At 32.9% G+C, this 25,629-nt stretch overlaps 1 protein-coding gene across 3 annotated transcripts; it reads right to left on the minus strand.

The window, feature by feature from the left end:
• Positions 1-14,928: 14,928 nt before the first annotated feature.
• Positions 14,929-20,376, minus strand: LOC147287079 (uncharacterized). 3 transcript variants are annotated; one of them, XM_086241365.1, is made up of 3 exons: positions 20,278-20,376; positions 18,279-19,978; positions 14,929-17,163 (listed from the first exon to the last, which is right to left on the minus strand). In XM_086241365.1, the coding sequence occupies exons 2-3, from the start codon at positions 19,323-19,325 to the stop codon at positions 15,058-15,060; spliced, it is 3,153 nt and encodes a 1,050-aa protein (XP_086097491.1). In that variant the 5' UTR covers positions 19,326-19,978; positions 20,278-20,376; the 3' UTR covers positions 14,929-15,057. The 3 variants fall into 3 exon arrangements, with proteins under 3 accessions (XP_086097491.1, XP_086097492.1, XP_086097490.1); XM_086241366.1 differs by lacking the exon at positions 20,278-20,376 and having other exon boundaries at positions 18,279-19,769; positions 19,862-20,234; XM_086241364.1 differs by lacking the exon at positions 20,278-20,376 and having other exon boundaries at positions 18,279-20,234.
• Between the last annotated feature and the right edge of the window lie 5,253 nt (positions 20,377-25,629).

The following is a 25,629-nucleotide window of genomic DNA, read 5'->3' on the forward strand; positions in this document are numbered from 1 at the left end:
GAATTGTAAATTTTGGGAGTTTCCTTTTGTAATTCAACTTAGCTGTTCTCCATCTTAATTTGAACACGTACGTATAACATCATTAACATGTTTGTGTTTAATGATTGTCTTAATTAACAAATTGAGATTTGAGTAATGGAGTGGGTTAAACTACAGAAGAGACAAATCCAACAAAACCTTTGACTTGGCTAAGACCGTCCTTTTGAGGGTCTATTTTGATTCCCACTTAGGAGGAGGAGAAAAAAAAAAAAAAACTGAAATTCATATAAAGAGGACAAAATATTATCCATATAATTGAATTATTATTTTTTTCTGTTTTAATATCAACAGCTTTCGGAAATTTAAAGACAGAACCTCTTCTAATAAATAAAAGACTGAGTGTCATTACTAAAATAAATGGTCATTCATACTTGACATTTTTTTTTGGTAGAGATATTCATGTTTAACATTTTGATTATTAATTGGAGCATTATTTTTTTATTCCTTATACACAAGCTAGCTAGAGCCTACAGGTGCAACAAGACAAAATAGATGTAGATGAGCAGTTTTAGAAATGAAAAACTGATCAACTTGCGAACTCCCAAATTGTAGCATGCAAAACTAAACGCAGAAAAATATATATGGTCTTAAACCAAATTAATGAACTGTTCTAAAATTTGATTTTTCAAATTTAATACCAAATAAGTAGTCAATTTTAAAAAAAAAAATTCAAAATGCAATCCATATATTATATCTTGGTTTTAAAAATTATTTCGAATCTCAAACCAAAACAACCCAGTTTTTCAACTATTTCCCAAAGTATTAGACTTAGTTTGGGATTGCTGTGAGAAAAAGCAGCTGTGAAGTAAAGTCAGTTGTGAAGTAAAGCAGTTGAGTGTTTGGTAAACTATATTTTTCAAAAATGCTGTGAATACAAAAAGCAGTATGAAGGTGTTTGGTAAATTGTAATGTAAAACTGCTGTGGCTATTTATAATTACTAAAATAAGGATATTATGGGTAAAATAAAATTTCAGTGTTGCTGTGATTCACTGCAGCTTTCAAAAACACCTACGAACTTGCTTTCTATTTTTGTTGTGGGGAGTTGAGAATTGTGGGGAAAAACACTTTTTCATTTTTTTACCAAACACCAAAACTGTTGTGGGTAATTGAGAATTGTCATCCACAGCAGCTTTTGGGTCCTCCACAACAATCCCAAACGGGGCCTTAGTTTGGCTAATTGTAATGAAATATGCCCATTGATTAATTTCTTTCTATATATTGTAACAAACCCAATTTTTAAATTTGGATTTTGCGAGCTTCTTATAGAAAAATAATTTGCTGCAAATTAAGAAATTTCTTCAGTTCAATTGTGAATCTGAAATTGTATATGTCACTTCAGTTATACAACTTTCTAATGAAAAATTTCTTCAAAATCGTGTCCAACCATAAAGTTGAATACTATTATTAAAAGTTGAATGTTAAATTTTTAGTGAATATTGAATATCTGTAATTCTTAAATGGTAAAAGGATATTATTGGAAAATAATTATATATTTTATTTCATTCTAGGATATACCAAACACTAGAATGAGAATGACAAATTATTTCCGGACCTTGATTCCAGTCGTGTTCCAAACGCAGAAATGGAACTCTCAAAACCATTCCATTTCGAGATTAGTCAAGAAAGAATACAATTCGTATTCCCATTTTAACATTTCGATCAAACAAACGAGGCCTGAAGAGAAAATAATTCCCACCAAACTTTTTCCATAAGTTACTCAGCTTCCAAGTTACACCTATAAACCAATTAAACCCTAAAAGAGGTTTCCTGGCCAAAAAACCCTAAAAAAGCTTTTCCCTGCCCATAAAACTAAATCATATAGCCTAAGCACTCCACCTAGCATTTTTCACATGCCTTTGTCTTAGACATTAAGTTTTCTTGTTTTATTTTATTTTTCTGTGTAGAATGGCAGGAGAAGATGGTTTGCAGGTTCATGGTCATGCAAAGGTGGACAATTAGTTTTCTTATGTGAGAATGTCAGTTGATGATTTTGCATCTGATGGTCCTTCTTGGGTGAAACCTTGAGAATTTTGGTCTTTAACTGTTTCCAAATCTAGTTGTTGACAGTTCACTTGCATGCTTGTAATTCTTTATTTAGCTGTGTAGGTGTTGTGCCGAATTGGTTAGATGTTATAGTGATGGAAGACCCTGTAATTCTTGTTATGCTTCCTTATATCCCACAAGCCTTGAGCCTAACTTTCTTTTAAAAAAAAAATTGTTAGCTAAGGTTTATTGTTTTCCTAGTTAATTGAGAAATATGTTTTCCTATATAAGTTTAAGCTTTAGGTTGTAATTGTAAGAATTTTTTATTAATATTATGTATGTGGCCCACATAAAATGGCCTATGTGACATAACTAAGGTTTAATAAATTATTTGGGGAATCCAATTGGTCAAATAAGAGAAGTAGTTTCCTTAACTTCTATTGTGATGGGTGGTAAAAGTAATTAGGGTTACACTAGGAAACTGGTCCTCTCTCCGCCTATAAATAGTGCACATACGTGTACATCAAAAAAACATATATTAGGGTTTTATAGTGCAAAGAGGTTAAGAGCTAGAGAGAACCCTATTTCGTCTACGGATTGATCAAGGCATTCATCTTACTTTATTTTTAAGTTTGCTCTCATATGGATTAAGGTATGTATTCATGATTAATTAATTTAGCTTCCGCTTTATGTAATTATGAGAAGTATGAAGTTCTAGATCTTAGATTTATGGATTGAGTTGAACAATTTACTCAATATAAAGTTTACATGTGGTATCAAAGTTTTGTTAAGAACTTTAATCATTTTTCCTTCAAAAGTTTACGGTTTGATTTATTTTGTATGAATCGAATATATGATAGTTTTGGACTGCCATTTGAATTGATAAAGTTATCACTAATACATATAGGGCTTTGATTGATAGATTTAATGTTCGTCCATGTTTGAATTTATATTGATGAGTATTTTGGAAGTGTTTCCTTTTGGAATTCGTTCGCCTATATTTATTGTTAAGTTTCATGTATATTAATTAGTAATTCAATATATATATATATATATCTAACAGCTTTGATATATGAATTTTATATGAATTTTGATTTGGATGTTATTACAATTCTCAATTTCTTTTGCCATGATTATAAAGCATGTATATTATTATTAACTAGCTAGAAAGAGCTTTGTCGGCAATAAATATATATCAATACAGTTGGCCCTCTTAATTAATTTGATCGATTGATAATTATGTATGGATAGCACTTATATATATATGGCAATGTTGGTTTGAAAAGGTTGCTTGATGTATATAAGGATGTGATATATATATATATATATATTTATATAACTAGATATATACGTCTTGATTTCATCAAAGTAGTATGTCACTAGATATATATAACTATATATGAAACACTTATTATGATGGCCAATTAATTCTTACATATATGAAATTTATATGTCAATTTGGAATTGGTATTATTACTTGTATGATGAATTGTTCTGGGCCTTTTGGCTGCAAGGTTAATTTGCATAGGATTGACTTTGTCATTTAATCGCTCAATTATTTGATCTATGAACATATATTCATGAATATATGAAATTAAAAAATTGACCTTAATGTAGACATATATGTTGACATATACAATGAATTAAAGTTCTAGAGAATACATATAAACAAAATATATATCTCATTGTTACTGTATTTTGACTTATAAGGGGAGGCAATCTCAAGTCTTATATTGCCCATTATTATTTTATGTAAGGTCATATGTACTTGTTAATCTTATGTGATTAACTATTATGCTTATTATTTTTATTCATTTAATTTGAAATTCATATATAAGTGGTTTGGTAGTCACCAAAGTGGCCAAACTAGAAAGTTCCATGAATATCAAATTAAGTGATAATTAATCAATTACTCATGATTTATGGATGCATATATATAAATGGACTTGAGCCTTAATATTAAAGTTTTCAAGGTTTGAACGACATGAGTAAATTGATTTTCATCGGTCATAAGAAATTTATAAGGATTTCCCAAAGGTAGATTAATTATTCATTTGATTGGTGAATATAAAAGGGGTAATTTGTGTATATCTTATTTGGATTGGTTTTGGATATCGAAAGATAACAAAGCCCTTCTGACAAGGATTATACAATTACCAATAATATAGAAAAAAATGCATAAAAAATTGTTTATTGGTATTATCATAGTATCTACCTAAAGGAGAACTATGATATTATATTTATAGTGTTTTCAAATTATGTATATGTAATTTGAATTTATGTTTCTACATGTTGTTTAACTCAAAGCATATATTGATATAGTGAGCATGTATGAATGTATGATTATATTGCAATGAAGATTTTTATTTCACTTCATTCACATGTTTTATCTATTCTAATGCTTGACTTAATTCTCAAATTTATGTAAACAAGTCCACTTTCACCAAAGTGTTATGGATCTTGGTTTGACACTTCAAATTCATAAACTTACTATATTATAGATAAAAGCAGTATGATGCAAATACTTTCCATAAAATTTAGGAAAGATTGAATAGATTAAGCATGGATATTAATGGATAAGCTTCAATCATGAAATTTGATGGCACGTAAAGCATAAATGAGTATATTCTTGAAAAAGCTAATTAAGCAGCAAAAATTAAGATCTTAGGGATGAATATGAATGAGTTCTAGGTAAATTAAGTTTTACTCTTTGCCTCTTCCGTATGGGTCATTTCAAATTCACTATAACACTATTAAGGACAAGTGGAATGTGAATAAAACTTGACTAGTATGTTTGTTTAAGAACATAAAAGGCTTAAGCAATAATGACATAGTTTTGTTCATCCCATAAGTCGAGAAGCTGAAAAGAGATTTGGGTGAAAGCCTGTAAAGACATGAAGCGAGAACTATCCAAAATTAATGAACCTGCAAATGTGTTCAGGCTCATAAGAAAGAACCGAGAGAAAATAAATAGTATTTCTATAAAAGTTGGAGCATTTTAAGAAAGATTGCTTGGTTCGAAAAAAAAAAAGGTACGCTTTTGGTCTTAACATATTTCGAATCATATTTAGTTGATGTTCCTTATAATACTTGGTGAGTTGAATTATGTGATATAATTTATATTTCTAGTTTGATGCAGTGATCCTTTAATTAAAATCTAAACTTTTAGACTTTATTTGAAACACTTCTATTCCTATTATTCTGAAACTTATTTAAATTTTTGTATCTTACCTTAATGTAGTCGATCAGTTTGAAGTTTGAAAAAGAATGTTTGAAAATGTTTAAGAATGCTTCTTATGTTGATTTCGGTATTCGATCTATTTAATGGTTTATAAATAATTAAAGTTTGATGTTATTTTTACTGAAACTCTTTTGACTTTACATCTTAATGTTGGAATTAAATGTAGCCTAATAGATTAAAATTTCTTATTCTTGTAGCATAATTGACTAGGTCTTAATCTAGAGAAAAGTTGAAAAAATTAGTAAGGAATGGTGGTTCTTTCGAACTTAAATTTTATTAATCTCGGTGTGTATATGTGGATTGTATTAAGGAAAACAAGCCAAACACACCAAGAAATGAGTCACAAGAAGTTTAAAGCTTCTTGAAATGATTCATACGAACTTTTGTGAACATTTTTATAATTCATCTTATTGTGAATTTTATGAATAAGTGATAATTCATGAAAATATTCTAGTTGGCTTTCAAAACTCCTTAAAGAAAGTATGTCATATATGTCGTACTATTGTAGCTATGGTTAGGATTACATATACCATTGTGGATGCACAGACCGCTATATATGTATTAAACTGAGTTCCTTGTAAAGTAGTTCAAAACTCCTTTTGAACTGTGGATTGGAAGGAAACTTGGTTTAAGGTACCTGAACGATTGGGTTGTGCAGCTGAAATAAGAATATATAATCCACATGAAAAGAAATTGGATTTTAGAACGACTAATGGTTACTTTATTGGTTAACCAGAAAAAATCCAAAATATATAGGTTTTACTTCCTGCCTTTAGTACAAGAACTGTTGAAATCAGAAATATTAGATTCATTTAAGAATTTGTTCCTAGTTGTTGAATAGTCTAACAACATTGAATAACAAATGAATGATCAACAACTTCATAATAAGATTATCACCAATGAATGCAGTAGAAAAACCACTAGTAATAGTATTAAGACGATTTCAAGACATTAAATGTGTTGACATATGCTATTTTGAATGATTGTGTATAACATTTCAAGACGTTATTATATATTTATATAACAATTAGGGCAATAGCAGTGTATTCCTTGGAAGAAGACTTCAATTGGGTTGATAGCTTCTATCTATCTGTTGCATTTGTCACAAAATCAAACTAGATGAAAATTTTCTCTCAAGATCGTAGGGAAATGTGGCTTTCTTTCTTAAGAAAATGGGGCTACTTTTTCTATAAAAGAAAACAAGACGAGATCCTATAGGCCGCTCAAATAAATAAAGGTTTATGAGAATGAATTTGTAATTTTTGTATATATATGAAAGTATAGTTTTTGACTATTTTCTCAAGAAAATAGCTAAGTTTCTCAAGAAATGGACAAAAGGTACGGAATTGAAAAAATCAAATTTTTAGAAAAAGAATATCAAAAATGATGATTTGTAATTAATATTCTAATGCAGTATTCAAAAAAGGACTTCAATACAAGTTTTAAAAATACTGTCGGCTTTTGTTTAAACACTAATTTATTGAGGAACCTAAGTCTGATTAACCCTTTATTACTTAAATTGCGGAATTAAAATCCCTTAAAATTATGAAAATTAAACTCAAGAATTATCATTTTAAATAATAAAATGGGTAAGTTTGTAATAAAAAGTGGCAGAAAAGGTTTTACTTATGAATTTTAAAACCAATGCTGACTTTTTGTCTAAATATTGTTCTCATGAGCTTTGTGAAAGATGGACAGTATTTTGTAAGGGATAACATTCGTATTAAAACCCTGGAGGTCGATAATATTGTTTGAGTCTATGATGGTCGCAACTAAAATATTGTTTAGGATCGGGCCATGGGTCGACTCAAGGGCATATTTTTCCGGAGAAAATTTTCTCTCAAAATCATTGGGAATTGTAGGTTTTTTCTTTTGGAAAACAACTTCTACCCTAAATTCTTTTGGAAAATTCTTCAACTTCAACATACATTTCACCATGTCCACAATTGTTCTATTTTTCCTTTTTGCAACATCATTTTTCTGAGGCGTATACCTTGCTGTCAATTGGTGCTTAGGAGGAGGAGGAGAAAAAAAAAACTGAAATTCATATAAAGAGGACAAAATATTATCCATATAATTGAATTATTATTTTTTCTATTTTAATATCCTTTCGGAAATTTAAAGTCAGAATACCTCCTCTAATAAATAAAAGAATGAGTGTCATTACTAAAATAAATGGTCATTCATACTTGACATTTTTTTTGGTAGAGATTCATACTTAACATTTTGATTATTAATTAGAGCATTATTTTTTTATTCCTTATTGTAGCATGCAAAAATAAACGCAGAAAAATAGGGTCTTAAACCAAATTAATGAACTGTTCTAAAACTTGATTTTTCAAATTTAATACCAAATAATTAGTCAATTTAAAAAAATAATAAAAATATTCCAAATGCAATCCAAATATTATATCTTGGTTTTAAAAATTATTTCGAATCTCAAACCAAAACAACCCTTTAATTGTTTTTCAACTATTTCCATTAAAAAAAAACTCAACTATTTCCCAAAATATTAGCTAGTTTGGGTAATTGTAATAAAATATGCCCATTGATTTCTTTCTATATATTGTAACAAACCCAATTTTTAAATTTGGATTTTGCAAGCTTGTTATAGAAAAATAATTTGCTGCAAATTAAGAAATTTCTTCGTAGCTAGGAAGATACTAATTATCAAGGATGAAATATTTGTATATTTTTCTATATATTTAGAAACCAAAAAATATTTTTTTTTATTTTTCTTCCAAAAGATAATTGAAATCTAGTTATAATGAAATTGCACGTTGGGGTTTATAGCTCCAATCACAAAGCACCTAACCATGCATTTAGGAAGAAAGTTTGATTCTCGTCATCCCTAACAATAGAGTCTAAGGGTTTTTTTTTTTTTTTTAATACAAATTACATGATATACAAGAATGATAATTTCTTTTTATTATTTTTATAAATGTTATTGACTAAGAAATGATGTTATAGTTATAGACTTAAGTGCATATTGGATCGTCAAATAATCTTGCAGAAGTGTTCCAAACCTCCTAAGGAACACATGCATGCATAGCCTACTTACTTTATTATATAGCCTTGTCAGAGTCATGAAATGCAAAGGTGAACAATGTACATTTATCATCTTTCGTCATCTATAGAATTTCTTTTAAAGTTGGACTGCTTAATTAATTTTGCTTAAATAGAGAATGAAAAAAAAAAAAAAAAATGCTTACATAGACTTTTAAATTTCTTCCTTTCAAACATGGCAGCTCCATCTTGCTTACTGAAGGAAGTCAAAGACCTCATCACTTTCTGATATCCGAATAATATATATTTGGCTTTTCCACTTAAAGAAAAACATGAAGAAATTAATATTTGGTCCACGGTCATGATTAATTTTTGTCTGTGATAATCGCATGTGGTTTCTCTTTTTTTTTTTTTTGACCAATTGCATGTGGTTTCTCTTACATATACATCCGAATCATATCATGTAAAATAAATCTTACAAACGTATGTATAATAAGAGAAAAGTCAAATGTGAGTATTGGAAGAGCACTCAACCATAGATAACATATATTCCATCATAATTGGGGCATTGAACTCTGGTAAAGCTACAATGATGAAGATCGACAAAGAATTAATGCGATTGATCGTAAGTCTAACTCACAATCAATTGCACTAATTTTCAACCGTCCTCAACATCATCAATCATCACATCATTGACATAATCAAAGATGAAGATACGGATGTATAAATGATAAACATAAAGCCTTAAGAAACCCAACATTGCCGTGCCATTATTGAACATATAATCGGTAATGGACTATATATGGACCCTTCAAGATTATGACAAGCAATCAAGTTTTTTTTTTTTTTATTAATTAGGAGAGGAGGGATCGAATTTGGGGGCTACGGCCCTTTCAATGAACTACTGCAACAACTACAATCAAGTTGAAGAAAAAAAAAAAAAAATCCATTTATGAGACCATTATAACTAGTTGGCTTAATCATGATGTTTTTTTTTTTTTTTTTGGAGAAAAACGATTTAAATTTGGGACTTCTTCAATATTATAGAGAAAAATACTATTAAATCAAAAGTAAATTAGTCCAAAGTTTATTTTATAGCCCTTAATAATAATTAAACCCACATAAAAATTTGAAACGATAAATAGGTCTACTTTGTACAAATAAAATCTACGTTATGTTTTTTTTTTATGAATTTTTTAAACTGGAAAAATTGCTATTGTTATTGCCACTATTGCACAGTGGCAATTAATAGTATTTTTTGCAATTCAAATAATTACTGTCGCACAGTGGTTGGATGGGGAATCTAAACACACTGGAGTGACCAGCTCGTTGAGGGGAGTCGACTGGAGGTGGAGACCCGTCTCGATTCAGCCAGAAAATGAGGTCAACAACGGAGGAGGGCCGATCGGGCTTGGGTTTGGGTTGCAGGTTTTGGCCAGTTTTTGAGCAAGAAAGAGACATCGGGAGAGGGAGGGAAGGACGACGGTCCTTTGCCGTCGAGATTGCTGGAGAGAGAGAGAGAGAGAGAGAGAGAGAGAGAGTGTGTGTGTGTGTGTGTGTGTGTGTGGAAGAAAAAGAAAAGAGAAGAGAGGAAATGAAAGTGGATCGGGCTAGGATTTTTGTCTACTAAGTGAGCTGAGTAATCAGGGCTTTTTTGAAATGGACTTTAAAAAAAAATCCTTAAATCAATAGCTAATTGAAATAAAACTAAATATTCAATAAAAGTTATACTATGAAAGAAATATAAAATGGACAACATTGTTTTTGGTAATTCTTTTCCACCGAGTTCTTTTTTTGAAAAAACAGAAAAACAAGTTTCATATAGGATCATTTACATAAAATAACAAAATAAAACCCCATTAAAAAAAAAAGACGATGCGGAGAAAAATAGTCATTCTCGATCCCTTTTAAATTTTGTTTGTTCCTTGTAGACTGGAAAGAGTACAATTCAAAATTAGAATCTCAACTTTATTTTTCAGCCAATATATAAATAGGTCCGTTGACAAAATAACAAAATACATAAAATATAAAGTAAATAATTATAAAGTCCAAATCTGAGCTCTCACTACTTTTAAGATCTAGGTCTTTTTTTTATTTTTGAAGGAGGTCCAGTTTATACCAAACCGGTCCTCTTTTTCTTTCTCCATTTCTTTCTCCGTCTATCTCCCACTCCCTCTGTCATTCAGTTAGCATTATTCTCTCTCTTCACCATCACTCTCTCTCTCTCTCTCTCTCTCTCTCTCTCTCTCTCTCTCTCTCTCTCTCTCTCTCTCCTCGATGTATAGTCATTCGGCCATGGATTGTAGCGAGACCGACCTCCCCGTGCTCGCCTCTTCCTCATCTTCTTTCCCATGGCCTTCGATCATCCATCCAGTCATCAACGGTGACAAAACGACGCGAAACCTGAGAGTCAACTTCGGTGGAGATCTGCTTCTTCTGGCCACCACGAGGCACCGAACCTGTCGGGTTTTATTCCTCTCCTCGTTCTGAACAAGACGGTACCCTCCGATCGCCAATCCACCCAGCCATGGCGGCGAATCGACGACGGAGGAAGTGTTGTATTTGATGCAGCGGCTCTGGAAAGTTGGCTTCGAGTCTTCTCGGCGGAGGATTCGACTCGGCCACATTGAAAACGCCTCTTCAAGTGCCTGGTACTGGTTGCTTGTAGTCACTGAACCTCTTGGGCTCTTATTGCAATTTTAAATATATGTATGTGTGCATTGCAATACAATTTTGAATTCTCACTGTAGTACTGTACCCATCAGATTACTTGGTCTCAATTAAGGTGTCATATCCTCCTTTACTTTTTTTTCTTATCAGTAAAATGGAAATCTTATTTGGTCCATTCTGCCTTCAATAAGTTGTTTAATTCAAATATTTGGACTAATAATTTGGTGGGTTAGTTTAATTTTCCTCTTTTTGTGTACATCAAGTGATTGATCTTCTGAACATTATGTTGTGTCTGTAATTATGCTGACATATGCTAAGTACACCCCAATCTGTAAATGAAACATGCGTTATGCTAATTGTGTAAACTCAAACTTGAAACTTCTACTTTTGCTTGGCGCCAATGTTGTTTGCTTGCCTATTGTAGCATATAGCATTGACTCTTATTTTGGTGGTTTGCGTTTTTGTTTTATTTTGATTTTGGTCACTTTCGTGTCCATTGTTCCCTCATGTGTGAATTCCAGTAGTAGCATTTCTTTTGGTGAATCTATTCATGCTTGTGTAGTTAAACATGGATAAGACAATCTTTGGCCAAAAAACAAAAACATGGATAAGACAATCAACTTCCTGTACTAACAGCCCTTGTATCAATGTATGCCAAGCTTGGAAATATTAATTCATCCAGGTATCTTTTTGAACAAATATTAAAGTAGGTCTGCTCATGCATTTAGTATAAAAAATTAAAGGGTATCCACTCAAACCTCAATATGTCAAACACACTGTTGGCATTTTACTCTGATTGTCATCACCTCTCTTATTCTATTACTCTATTTCATAAGATGCCTATAAGAAATGGCATAACATGGAATACCTTGATATCTAATTCTGTACACCATGGAGAAATGGAAATGGCAGTTGCTCTTTACCACCAGATGCAAAAAAAGGCTTCAAGTTGGACTTATACAAGTGAGACTATAATTGTTACTGCTTGATAGTAACAATCATAACCTCTATAAGTGAGGTTATGATTATTACTAACAAGCAGTAACAATATGTAAGTGGGACTATGACCGTTTTTTGACAAGCATATAGAACATGTAACTTGTATTATCTGTTTTTGATAGTGACAATTGTTAAATAGCATTTTTTTGACAGTACCTATTGTTAAAAAGAAAAAAAAAAAAAAAAAAAAAAAAAAAGACACACGGCAGCTTCAACAAAAAAGAAAAAAAGAAGAAGACACATGACAGCTTCATAAAAAAAAAAAAAAAAAAAGGAAGTACATGTCTACTTCAGCAAATAAAAAAAAAAAAAGACAAAGATTTTTGTTTAAGTTTTTTTGTTTTTAATGTGTTTATGTTAGAAAAATACATAAGATTTGTATATGTATGTTGTTTCTGGGTTCTTTTTGGAACAATGAGAATAGTCATTGTTCAATAGTGGCAAAAAATAATAGTTGCCACTGTGACAGTAGCAATTAGGTGATTGTTACTGTGTGATAGTAGCAAATTAACAATCACTTGATTTGTTACTGTGCGACAGTAGCAATCAAGTGATTGTTACTGTGTGACAGTAGCAATCAGGTGATTGTTACTCTCTGAATTTTGTAATTTTTTATGGTTTGAATTTTGATGATTGTTATTATATGACGATAACAAGATATATTATTATCTTCAACAAGTGATTGTTATTGTAAGGCAGTATCAATAGGTGATTGTTACTACCAAATAATAACAATTTCTGATTGTCACTGTCATACAGTAGCAATAAGTGATTGTTATTATCAAACAATGATAATACTTGATTGCCACTGCCCGGCAGTAGCAATAGATCATTGTTACTATTCGATAGTAACAATTATATTTACTATTAAAACGTAAAAGATTATGGATGCCTCATCTTGATGTTTTGTATTTTATATTGGTTATTATTTAATATGTTTATGACATGAAAATACATAAATTATTATTTGTTTTTTTTTTTGGGTAGTTTATGTACCAATTGGTACTGAAATGGAGAAAAAAAAAAAAAAAAAAGGGAAAAATGACATTTTAAAAAGTGCTACAGTAATGGTGTCACTGTAGCGCTGTTACTGTAGCATTGGTTTTTAAAAAGTGGGCTGCTACAGTATTTTACTGTAGCGCTTCGGCCGGATGAATAGTAAATTTTAAAAAATGGACTTTAAAAAAAAAAACCCTAAAATATATGCCTTATTGACAAATATATACTTTCTGATTCACCTCAATTACCACCACGTTGAAGAAAGGCAAAAATTGATTCTCTTTGTGGTTGAAATGAAGTGTAGACATACAAAATGGAAGCTTACAAAGTCAATAGAAAGCAAGAACTGGTCCATATTGAAGGTATTTAATGTTTGGGGAAGCCAAAACATAATTGTCAATATTTCGTTCTTCTCTAATGGTGTGTTTGGATGGAGAAAAAAAATTTGGAATTTAAACAAAACTCAGCATTTAAGAAATTACATGCTCCAATTTTCTTGTTTGGGTCCATAAATATAGAATTTCGTAAATTCTATGTGGAAAAAAACTTGGGATTTGAAGGCTGTAAATTCCAAGTTTAAATTCTACCTAAATTGGTGTCATTTGTAAAATTCCAATTTTTATAAAAAAAAAAAAAAAAAATTTGTGTCCACCCATCACCTTGCCAATTAATTACAATACCACCACCACTACCACCATGTCGCCGCTACCACCACCACCATCGTCACCACCACTGCCGCCGCCACCGCCACCTCTGCCGCCACCATCACCACCGCAACCACCGACACCACCTCCACCGCCACCACCACCTTTGCCACCACTACGACCACCACCGCCGCCACCTTTGCCACCACCACTACGACTACCACCGCCGCCACTGTTACCACCACCACCACCGACACTGCCACCATCACTACCACTACCCGCTGCCACCACCACCACAGCCGCCACTATTACAACTACCATCGCCGCCACCGTCACCACCACTGACACCGCCATCACCGACATTGACACTGCCGCCGCCGCCTCCATCACCAGTGCCATCACCACTACCATCGCCGTTGCCGTCGCCACCACCATCACCATCACCGCCAATGTCACCGTTGCCACCACCTCCAATACCCCAATTTTTGCCACCACCATTTCTCCCCTCGCCCGTGGGCCATCACCCCTACTACCATCATCAACTTACCACAAACATCATTTTTATTGTTGCCACCATCACCATCACTCTTTTATAAAACTATTTCGTATTTAAATTCTATTATGATTACATTTATCCAAACAAGAGAATTTACAAATTCTAGAATTTTAAATCACGTCATTTTTAATTCCGTCATTTGTGAATTCCTTAGTAGTTTCAAATTATTTCATCCAAACGCACCATAATGGATTGTGAAAGTGAAGTGTGAAACCAAGAGATTGAGAGCTCCCTAAAAAATTTTGTTTTTGAAAAGGAAACAACTTTCTTTCTTTCTTTCTTTAACAAAAACAGTCCTACACAAGTTTTTCTCCTCTTAAACACAATGTACTAACCAAGTAACCAACTTGTATGTGCTGAAATCATTGACATGGCTGAATTGCTTCTGGTTAAGAGTTTACATCCCACTTAGTTTGGCTGTAGTTCACTTAATTCTTAAACTATAAGCTTTATTATCTGCATAACACAAGTAACAATGATATAATGCCATTTGATTCTTAAACACCCTCTTTCCTTTTGACGCAGTCTTTGCCAAGTTACAAATTTCTTTCTTTTGAAAAGATTCTAGTCGAATTCATTTGAACATACGAGTACAAACAACCTTATAATCTATTTCCCAATGGTTGAGGGCTGCCCAATTTGTATACATGAGCAACGTATCTGAGTTTTGTATTCTTCTGTTGAGTTAATGAAAACTGTTAACAAACTTCTGCTGCATGCTAAAAAGGGCCATAGAAGTTGGCACTTACCATCAAATACTAAATAGACAGTTCATCTGTTGCTTCTAATGAAATTTAAACATCATTTGTATATATTTCAAAATTGTTGGGAGTGTTGAATTAATTTTGATTGACATGTAAATCTCAATGTAAACTGAAAAGAAGGTTATGCCTCAAGCTCCTCTTAAGAAGCTACGGTGCTATGACCTTTTGTGTCTACCACTACTGCTACTATTACTAATTCCAGCTTTTGAGCCCTCAGATACACAAGCATCAACAGCTCCCAAAATCTGACCTTCAAATTTATGGCCTTTAAGGGAAGCCCTTATCTTCCTAACCACTTGTTGTTTCATCACCCTACGCTCTGCCACAGAAAGATGCTTACACTTATCTATCCCCTTCAGAAATCCAAGTAGGTTTGCACCAGATCCCCCACTAGCTTTTTCTATTTTCACAAGCTTCTCCACCACTTGCAGAGAAAACATCCGTTCTATGCAGGCCTTGTTTCCGAGCTCCACAATATCTAAAAAGCAGTGCACATTCACTTCCCGGGTCTTCATTGATTTGCTTTCCAGTGACTGAGACATCCTCTCTATGAGACCCATCTTAAGGATTCGGTTCAAAATGAGAACTCCACTGCTGCCGAAAAGCATCTGGTGTAGTGCTGTATAGGCTGCATCCTGCAACTCTGCAATGCTGCACTGCATCATCTTAACTAGATCGGGTATAATGTCATACTCTAGAAACTTCTTAATGCAGGGTTCTCCGCCAGAGCAAGCCAGCTTCATCAACAGAAAGGCAGATTGAGAAATCATTGAATTTTGTCCGGACTGTCCACGTTCCAAGAGTTCATAAAGTCGTTTGATGAGAGGACTTTTTATAATCATGTCTCTGATTCTTGGTTCTCCTGCTCTCTCAATGATTGGTATGAGATCTTGCATTGCCTCCAATACCAGCTTGTTGTCACTGTCTAGTACCTTATGAACAAGATCTTCAAAAGTTTGATGCTTTGGTGCTGAAAGGGGAACATTTTGATCTAACAAAAAGAATCTTTCCAAACAATGTCTAGCTTGCCATGGCAAAAGGTTTAGATTTGTTGGTTCAAGAGACCCAGATACTTGAGGGCCTCCCAACTCGTAAAATGCCTTCAATGCAACTATGGCATGATGCTGAACTACTTCGGATCCATCCTCAAGGAGTTTAAGAAGATTCTTATCAATCCCAAAAGCAAGCATTTTCTCGACAGCTTTTGATTTCCCAGCTTTGGTCAATGACATCAATATTGTAAACATACTATCATGCCATTCCTCAGCATTTGGAGAGAGCAAAGTGGCCAAATGATTATATTGAATGCTCTGAAGCACCTTATCGACTGTCTCTGGGCTTCCAAATTCTGCAAGCTTTGCGAGGATAATTGAAATATCAACTTGGATCACAGGATCCTCACAATTCTCTAAGATATTGGCCAACTTGCTGACTGCACCAGTAGCTTCAAGGTATGGAAAATAGTTGCAATAGTCACTCTTGCTAAATACGGTGGTGATGGCTTGTGCAGACACAGCAATCAAACTCTCAGATTCAGTAGAGATCAGGTCTGCAGTCCTAGGACCCAATAAGCTACTAAAGCTTGCTCTGCTTGCTTCTAGTTCGGAAATGGATTTGCTGGCCATTAGAGCCTGGATGGTGGCCTTTAAGGTGATAATCACCTGTGTTTCTTCAAAAGCATTGAGCAAGTACCCCATTCTCTTTTCGGAAAAAATTTTTACTTTTTCTTTCCCAAATATAAGAAGCCAAGGGCAGATGAATGCAGTTTCTTCAGGTGTGGATTCATTTAGTAGTATCTTGACCGAATCATTTGTCTTGCTTTCAAGGTACAGAGCAACCATGTCATGTACCAAGTACAAGGGATCTGTATCAATTTTCATCAACAAAGAGCCTTCAACAAGCTTGCAGACTATGAGAGGGAACAAGGTCTCCTGCCCAAGAACTGACCAAACAGCCTCCACGCAAACTTCTGGTACAGGTTCTGCCCATGAAATAGCCGATAGAGCGATGAAGAGCCTTCTAGAGTCTCTAGGCATTGCATCTAGACTGAACTCAAAGGACCCAAAAATGGTTACTGCATTCTCAGCTTCTTTTTCGTTCACGTATGATACAGGACCAGGTGCACATGTAGCAAAGGTGGATAAGTTGGTGATGGCCTTTTCCCATTTATCAACTCGAGTTTCTTTTCTGAGAGCCTTACCCATAACAGCAACTGTCAGAGGGTGGTGGCCACAACGCTCAAGTAAGCTGTCTGCTACATGCTATAAAATAGGAAAATTCCAGTAAATCATAAAGCAAATAAGTGAAGAAAAATTACAAAAATGATAAAAAGGCAAGAAAAAGATGGTGGATGTATCCATGACTTTAGCAATGTTCTTCAACTACATCTCCTACTCCTTTCACAAATAATTTTGCACACATTACTATAAGGACATGTAAGAACTCTATATAAAGATCATACAGCTGTTGAATTGAAAGAGCATGTAAACATGAAAAAACTGTACACCACAAGGCCCACAGCAAGTTCTTAATCACAACTAGGGAAGGATGCATGGGATTGCAAACCTAATCATTTTAAACTTTGGATAACATTAAGAATGCTTTTATATTATCTTTGTAGCACTAGTACTAAAATTATTAAACCTATGCTTGACCAAAAAAAAAAAATAGCAGGATGATCTGGTGATCACAGAGAAATCATCATAATCACTGAAGTAAAATAGAAATATTATCTTTGCCGAAAATTATCTATCACTGGGATCTATCAGATGATAAGAATCTCCTAGTCAGACTAATATTTTGCAATACATTCATCATATTTGAAATGTCGTTCCTTAATCTTGGACCTGCAGACATTCATCATTTTGCAATACTGTGGTCAGCAAGTTTTAGTACTAGTTCTCATTCCTGAAATTGGTTGTGTGCATAATGATTAGGTGAAAAAGATATTCTGCAGTGCATTAGCAAGCCTACTGGTCTAGATAATCGCTGAGCTGAAAAGATACATCAGGAGCGTAATGTTTTGACTGACAGAATCAATACAATGATTCAAAATACAGATTCATCCACTTGAATGCAAATGCTTTCTATGTATTCTCTTAGGCTACTAATTCATATGGGTGTAAAACACACAAACAGACTGATGGAATTCCCTGCAAATAAGCCATAATAAATCAATGCTTTGGTGTCACACATTACAAAGTGAAAGCACTGGCATGAGCATTTGTGCATGCCACAGAAAACATACATCCTTGCAGATACTAATCAAACATGAAAATGTTTTTATGCATCAACACAAAGTAATGGCTGAGATAATTGTGTCAATGCAGTGTATTAATTTTGCAGATATATAATTGGAGTTTAATTTGGCTCATACCGGTATCTCTTCTTTGCTAAGGAGGCTATGGTAGAGAAGAACTTCCATGCTTATCTCCTTTATGTCGTCTTTGCTTAATTCCACCTTCTCAGCTTCTGTTATTTCAAAGACAGCTTCATTTCTTGTTGTTACAATGTACTTACAATCATTATCATATAGCTTTGCGAATCTCTCAACTATATCCTGCTCCCATACATCATCGAGAAGAATCAGAATGCTCTTCCCATACAAGGCTTCTTGAAGCAAGCAACAAACATATTCAAGATCTCCACTATATTCGTCCCTAATCTTCTTCCAAAATCCAATCTGCACCAGAAATTTACCAAGCTTTCTTGCCAAGCGCCTCTGGTATTCAGCTATACTTCTGTTGCAAGCAGTTCTACTGCACCATTGGCCAAAACCAAGTTCAACTGCACCACCCATAAATTTTTCTGGAGGATCAGAAGCTACTTGGCGAGCCAAAAATGACTTCCCCATACCAGATAGCCCAACAATTAGAATGACCTGATGAGCATCATCTTGTTCCAGTAAATTCCTCACAAAGTAACATTTACTAGAAACTGGGTAGCCTTGTTCAGTCTTAATTTTCAGTCGAACAGGGGTGTCTTCTGCAGCTGATTCTATTACTTTCTCAACATTTTGGACCAGTCTTTGAGATTCAAGCCACCAATTCAAGTCATCCCTTATTGAGTTGACCAGTTTCCCAAGAGGGTCTCCAGCCATAGAAGTCCAAACCACCTTAGCTAAGTTCTTAATCTTACCCTTTGACACAATTCTCCTGGCCTTGCTGATGTTTGGATGCAGACGTTCTATCAGGGAGTTCAAACTTTGAATTTGGTAATCTAATTGACGATTATGAAGCTTGTTGACATGTTTTTGCTTAAGTCGGCGAGTCAAGTTCTCAAGATCACAGACAAATTCTTCTAGGCTTCGAATTCTCTTTGGAGCTTCATCAAAATTTCTAGAGGCCTGTTCTAATGCAGCGATAGCACCTACCATGCTTGAAACTATTTGTGTTGCAGAAGCAACAACTTGCAAAGCATCCATTACTACTCAAAGCCTTATGCCACACGTGCTTGCCAATTTAGTACACATTCTCACAAAAGTACTCAAAGTGATCGATCACTGGGATGTTGACCCAAGTGATAACCCCCAATGAACTACTGTAAATGCATTTAGTAGAGGTTCCTGAACCTAATTCCTGATAATTGGAAAGACCTTATTGGATTGAATCAAATGGAACTGTAGTCCTACCTAAAAAGTTTTAACAACATAAAAAGGCCATAGACTCACCCCCAAATATAGAGTTGAACCAGCAACAGTAATAATCCAGCTTCTCATAATTAGAAGACGAACATAAAAACCAAGCTCGAAAAAATTCTCTACCATATTCAGATTCTCATTTTGAGGAAACTATATTGACCCTTCTAACCGTCAATCTAGGGGGTCTGTGATGCATTTGATCCAACGAGCAAACTCAATCAGCAAACACTAGAGAAAAAATTATTAAACAAACCCCATTAAGAAATGATGGTTAATTTGGCAGATTGAATCAAGATTCAATGGCCAAAAGAAATGCTCACTTTGATTGATTTGTGCCAAACTAATCCATCAAATCCACAAAATTTGAACCAGATTACATAATAGACACCATTTCACAAAAAGAGATTACGACCCATCAACAGCCATTAACTCCAGAGCTGCAGAGCACAACCAATAAGAATTAAAACGCAAGTCTTTCAGATGCTTCAAGACCATCAATGATTCAATATCCATGAAAGAACAAAAACCCAGTTTTCATTTAAAGGAAATGGATGAACTTTGAATCCGCAAAACCATCCAAAACAATCAAATTCTAGTTCATTAAGCTATCATAGTCCAACCCAGTTTCCACAACAGCAAACAAAGAAAAGCAAACACTAATTTGGACATTCAAGAACAAATTAACAATAAGGCATGCACTAAATTAAGTAAAACTTGAAAAAAAAAATACTATTACCTTCAAGGCTTTGGATTGAAGATGGTAATAGCAATAATAATACCAAACTCTTAACCTGTCCAAACTGCGTTAGTCAAACAACAAAAAAGAGAAGAAAAAAATGTTACAGAAGATTATGTGACATTGGACTCGGTAGTCAACTTAATGCAACTAAAAAAATGTTTCTGTCACGTGTGGGAAATGTGCCAACGTTCAAATCCAGTGAGATTGCAGCTTGGCACGTGGGAATTGGGGGTAACAAATTTGCAGTCAGGTTTTGCAATGGGCATGAGTCATGACGCATGAGGATGCCTGATGGTTGTGCCCAATGAAAATGCTGGGTGATTTAGCTACATCACCTACCCGTGAGAATTTCTATAGTGATTTTGACATGAATGGAGAAACGACAATTGTCAACCAAAGTCACCGGAGAGGAAAGGGAAACCTTGGCAAAAAAAGCAACTAAGGAATGAATAGACAATAATGGAATTAAATTTCGATCATTTTTTTAGGGTGTCAAAATTGAAACACATGTTTAATAATTTTTCGAAAAGATTTCGCCGAAATTTTCGAAATTTACCAAAATTTATCGAAATTTATCGAAATTATCGAAATTTTCATATTTTCTATTTTCTCCAACTTCAGAAATTTACCAAAAATAGCTCGAGACTCCAAATAATTCACCGAAAAATTCTACGGACTCGTATTGATGAGTACTAATTTCCTATAACCTCAAAATAGTCAAATTGCTTTCAAAAAAATTATGAAAAATCCTACTCTTATAATTTAATTCTGAAAAAAATAATAATTGTCAAATTCTTGAATTTTCATTTTCTAAAATTCATTTCTACACAACTAAGCTCTAGAACCACAATCAAAGGTCTAAATTAGTTAAAATAAATTTAAAGAAATTTCTAATTCCTTTAAACAAACTTAAAACAAATTTAAAAAATTTAAGTAACAAAATTAGCATAAGCCAAAATTTGGGTTGTTACACTTAGTGAAGACAAAGTTTGGCTAGATAAGAGACACGGGAAAAAAGGAAGGAAAGATAAAAAATAAAAAAAGGCTGCAGAGAGAGGCACGAGGAAAAAAAGTAAGGAAAAAAAATGAGGGGGGGGTTTGGGGCCTTTGGGCAATTGGAAAAAAAAAAAATTTTGAGATTTCTTTTAGTTATTTTAAATCTTAAACTTTAATACATTTCTATATAAAAAAAATAATTAAAAGTATCCTAAAGGGCTTAAAACCTAATATTCTTAAAAATATAGAGTATATAGGGTTTAATGTATAGATTATAGAGTATAAAGAGTATTAGGGTATATAGAATATATAGAGTATTAGGGTTTAGATTTTAGATTTTAGATTTTAGTGTATAATTAAATTACACAGTACAAAGAATATATTAATTTTTTTTATTCATTATACTAATTTTATTTAACAGTATTTGCTCCAGCGCTCATTATATTCACCTTATATCACATGAAACCTACTATATAATTTGATTTCTTCAATGTTTTTTATCAATTTAGTAGATAATATGTTAAATAAACATATGGTAAAGTTTCATTCAAAATTTCCGTATTTTGATAACAATTTTCGTCATTTCCATCTAATTTCTATCGAAATTTAAAAATCTTCAAAATTTCCATTAAAATTTCCATCGAAATTTCTTTTGAAATTTCTTCGAAACCCGAAATTTTATTCCTTGATAGACATTGGCTGAAAAAATAAATAAAATAAAAGGCGAAACAGTTCTATAGACCAAAGATAGGTACGAATTGTGGATATCAAAATTACAAATGCTGTGAACACTCGTACTGGTGGCGTAGAGGATGTGTTACCATTTAGTCCTAAGGCATGAGTAAATATGTTATGTTACCTTGAATGAATTTAGATACAATTTAAAATCAGATGATAATTGAAGAAGTCCAAGATGCCTTATAAACACTTATATAATTTTATATTGTACGAACAATACCAAAAGTGCGAATCTTAGGTGAATAAGATGAGTGTGAAAATATAATACACATTATACACTTATGAAGATGATCAAATAGAAGACACTCGATCTCTCTTTGTTAGAGTATCTCCTAAATTTATTTCTCATATACAATAATTGATTAATAAAAAATAAAAAAAGAAACATGAGGATGTTTATTGTAAACAAAAAAAAAAAAAGGAAAAAAAGTAAAACATGAGGATGGCTGTCTTACGTCTCAGTCTATTCAATGGACCGGGCTGGGCCAACTATTGGCCAATCCACAACCCTACTTTTGCTGGTCGCAGGCCCATTGGTCTCCAGCAGGCTGGACTCTGGGCCCTATGAAACAGGCTAATGGTCAAATGTTTTGTAAATTTTTAATAAAAATTAATATTGAGGTAAATATTAAATATTGAATCAAAATGTTAAATAATTAGAACAGCATGCTTCTCTCTATAATAATAGAATACTGTGAACGTGACTTAAATATGATTTTTAATTACAATTTCCTATTATGTTCATAAGAAAGCAATTTACTTCAAGACCACCATGCTTAAATATAAATTTGATTTACTACACATAACTTGAGCGCCTAACAGAAAGTTTAAACTAAGAGATCGAGCTAGCTAATTAAGGAGGACAGTGGTATATATGGAGAATAATAATCCTGGATTGTTGGTGTTAATGGTGGTGTTAATTATGGTTGTCCCATTAATTAATATTGTGGAAGGCAGAATTATAAAATGTGAAGTCATATTTTATAGTATACTAGCCTCTCTACACTCGCTCCCGCAAGTGCGAAACGGCTTTTTTATTGTGCAAATATCAATATTTTGATAAGCGTAATTAGTTTAATAGATAAAATAAAATAAAATAAATTTGAAAAAATTAATTAAAGAGAGAGACGGCAATTACTTAGGAGAGAGAGGCGGCAAACCAATTCTCATGAACGGAAAAGTAAATTTAGAAAATAGATAACCGACTATTGGATTTAAGCCAAAACGATCTCAGCTATTCGGACCCGGATATAATTTAAAAACCGTTCTGTTTTATTTATAGATTTTGAATCTCTTCACTCATTGCTAAATGTTCTAACTTCTCAAGTAATAAGAATTTTCAATCATGACGATTTTAGACTTTTAGTCTTATATTCTACCTTTTTTTGGATTAATGTTTTGGTGTTATATGAAAATAGACTAAATTCGTTTATTTATTTGACTATAATTAATTTAATTTGACTAATTTATTTGTTTGAAATAAACTTTCATATAATGTTTTACATCCCTTGATGACTAAAATTTGAGATAATAACGGCTGTCTCTTTTTGTTTGAAAAAAAAAAACAACAACATATAACTAACATAAATTTCTCTCGATTGATAACCAAAGAAAACCCTTGATCAAGAGGGACTCAATAACCAAAATTAATTAAACTAGAGTTTATAGTGAAACCTTAGTCAAACCCTCGATCTCTTGATAAATTAAAATGAAAATGATAAATTAAATTTTGCATTCTCAAAATATAAGAATGCGTCTGGTAGCGTAATTGAAAAACAATTATATAAAACAAAAATAATGAAAACACATTTGATATTAACCAATTATTACAACCAAATAATTATATTCGCAAAAGATATTAATTATAAATTATTATTAATCAATTTCATAAAATATATAATTAAAAAAGAGAGAAGTTTCATAAAACTCAACCCAACTCGACCGGCGCAACTACCTTGGAGGTGGAAAAGTTGTTGGTGGCCGTATTATTAATGGAGACAAGACTGCAAGTACCTATGATCTAGTTGAATGGATGTATTTTCTCTATGTAAGTGTTGTTAAGACTCATGAATTTCCTGCCATAGATGTTACAGAGAGTCTTGATTCGTTTATTGAAGCGAAAATTGGAAACTATAGAGGGATTACAAAATATATATTTTGAGAGATGAGTAGAGAGAGAGAGAGGGAGAAAGAAATAGAGGAATAGAGGAGAGATGAAGAGAGATGGGTGAGATGGGCAGCGGCCAGGGGGGGAGCAGCGGCCGAAAGTGGGTCTGGCTTGGTGGGGAAGAGGTGCAGATCACATGTTTTTTCATTTTTTTTTTTCAGTTGTAAATTTTTTTTTATTTGTATCCGTGTTCTCTATGTTTTCTAAATTCACTGAAAACATCATTTAGTCGTTTTCTGAATTTACACTGTAAACTAGAAATTTTATTTTGTGTTTTTCAAAAATTATTTTCTCAATACGGCAACCAAACGCATTTTTGTCATTTTTTGAATTTGTAAAATGAAAAATCGTTTTGTAAAACGTTACCGAACGCACTCTAAGATAACTAAATCACAAACTTGCGCATGGCGACTTGTAATTTCAAACCGCCTCAGATAGAAGTTTGAGATTTTTTTCTCTATGACAGCTAGAGTTTTCTCACTAGCGGCTACATTCTCTAAACAACTTAAAGAATATAATTAACTTTTAGTTTATTAATACAAGTAATCTTAATTAAAAGTAACTGATATATCAAAATTAAATATATCTTAATTATTTTAAAGTTTCTTCGACAACTCTTGCACATGATAAAGAGTTTAGGACAAGCACTATATATTAGATTAATTTGTTACACAATACATTTCAGTAGAACATAAAAGTTTAAAAGATAGGGAGGACTGCATATAGATGAAATGGGTAACAACACTACCACTAGAGTATTTGTGGTGTCAATCATGGTGTTGATGATGGCTTTTTCATTAATTGTCCAAGCTAGTTATAACATCCCCATTCCACCCCCTCTTTCATTTGATTCTGCTGATGAGGACCCAAAAAATTGCTCTGCTTACTGCAACGATAAGTGCTTCAAGTTCATAGCAATGCCCGTGATACATGCGCAATGTACATTTTCTTGTTCTCGGGATTGTGATAATAAATCTTAATTACTCAGATGTCATCATTCTTGTGCGCAATCCATGACCATTGATTTTGCATTTGGTATATATGCTCAATTCTCATGTCTATAAATTATAGATACTAATTGCTTATTTGGACTATTTTTACTAATTACTTTTTTAATAGAGATGATTTCTGCATATGCGTGTCTTTAATAAAATTGTATATAGATTTTCTCATATCCCCTGGCAAGCTTTGTCAATATAGCAATAAAGTTTTCCTTTTTTCTTTTTTGCCCCAATTTTTATCAATTTTAATTCAAAATAATATTATGTTGTATTTCTTCTTTTTAATTATATAATTTATTTTTCTATTTTTCTGTCAGGATTCGGTTTCTCTTCTCTAAGTTGGACTAAATTGTTTGGGCTTCATGTATTGGATATGCATCCGTAGGCCCAGAAATATACCCATTATTGTTTGGTCCTTATGGTTGCTCTAGATGGCCACTTGGGAAC

Source organism: Dryas octopetala, chromosome 4, assembly GCF_963921425.1.
Source record: "Dryas octopetala chromosome 4, drDryOcto1.1, whole genome shotgun sequence".
In the NCBI taxonomy this organism is placed as follows: domain Eukaryota; kingdom Viridiplantae; phylum Streptophyta; class Magnoliopsida; order Rosales; family Rosaceae; genus Dryas; species Dryas octopetala.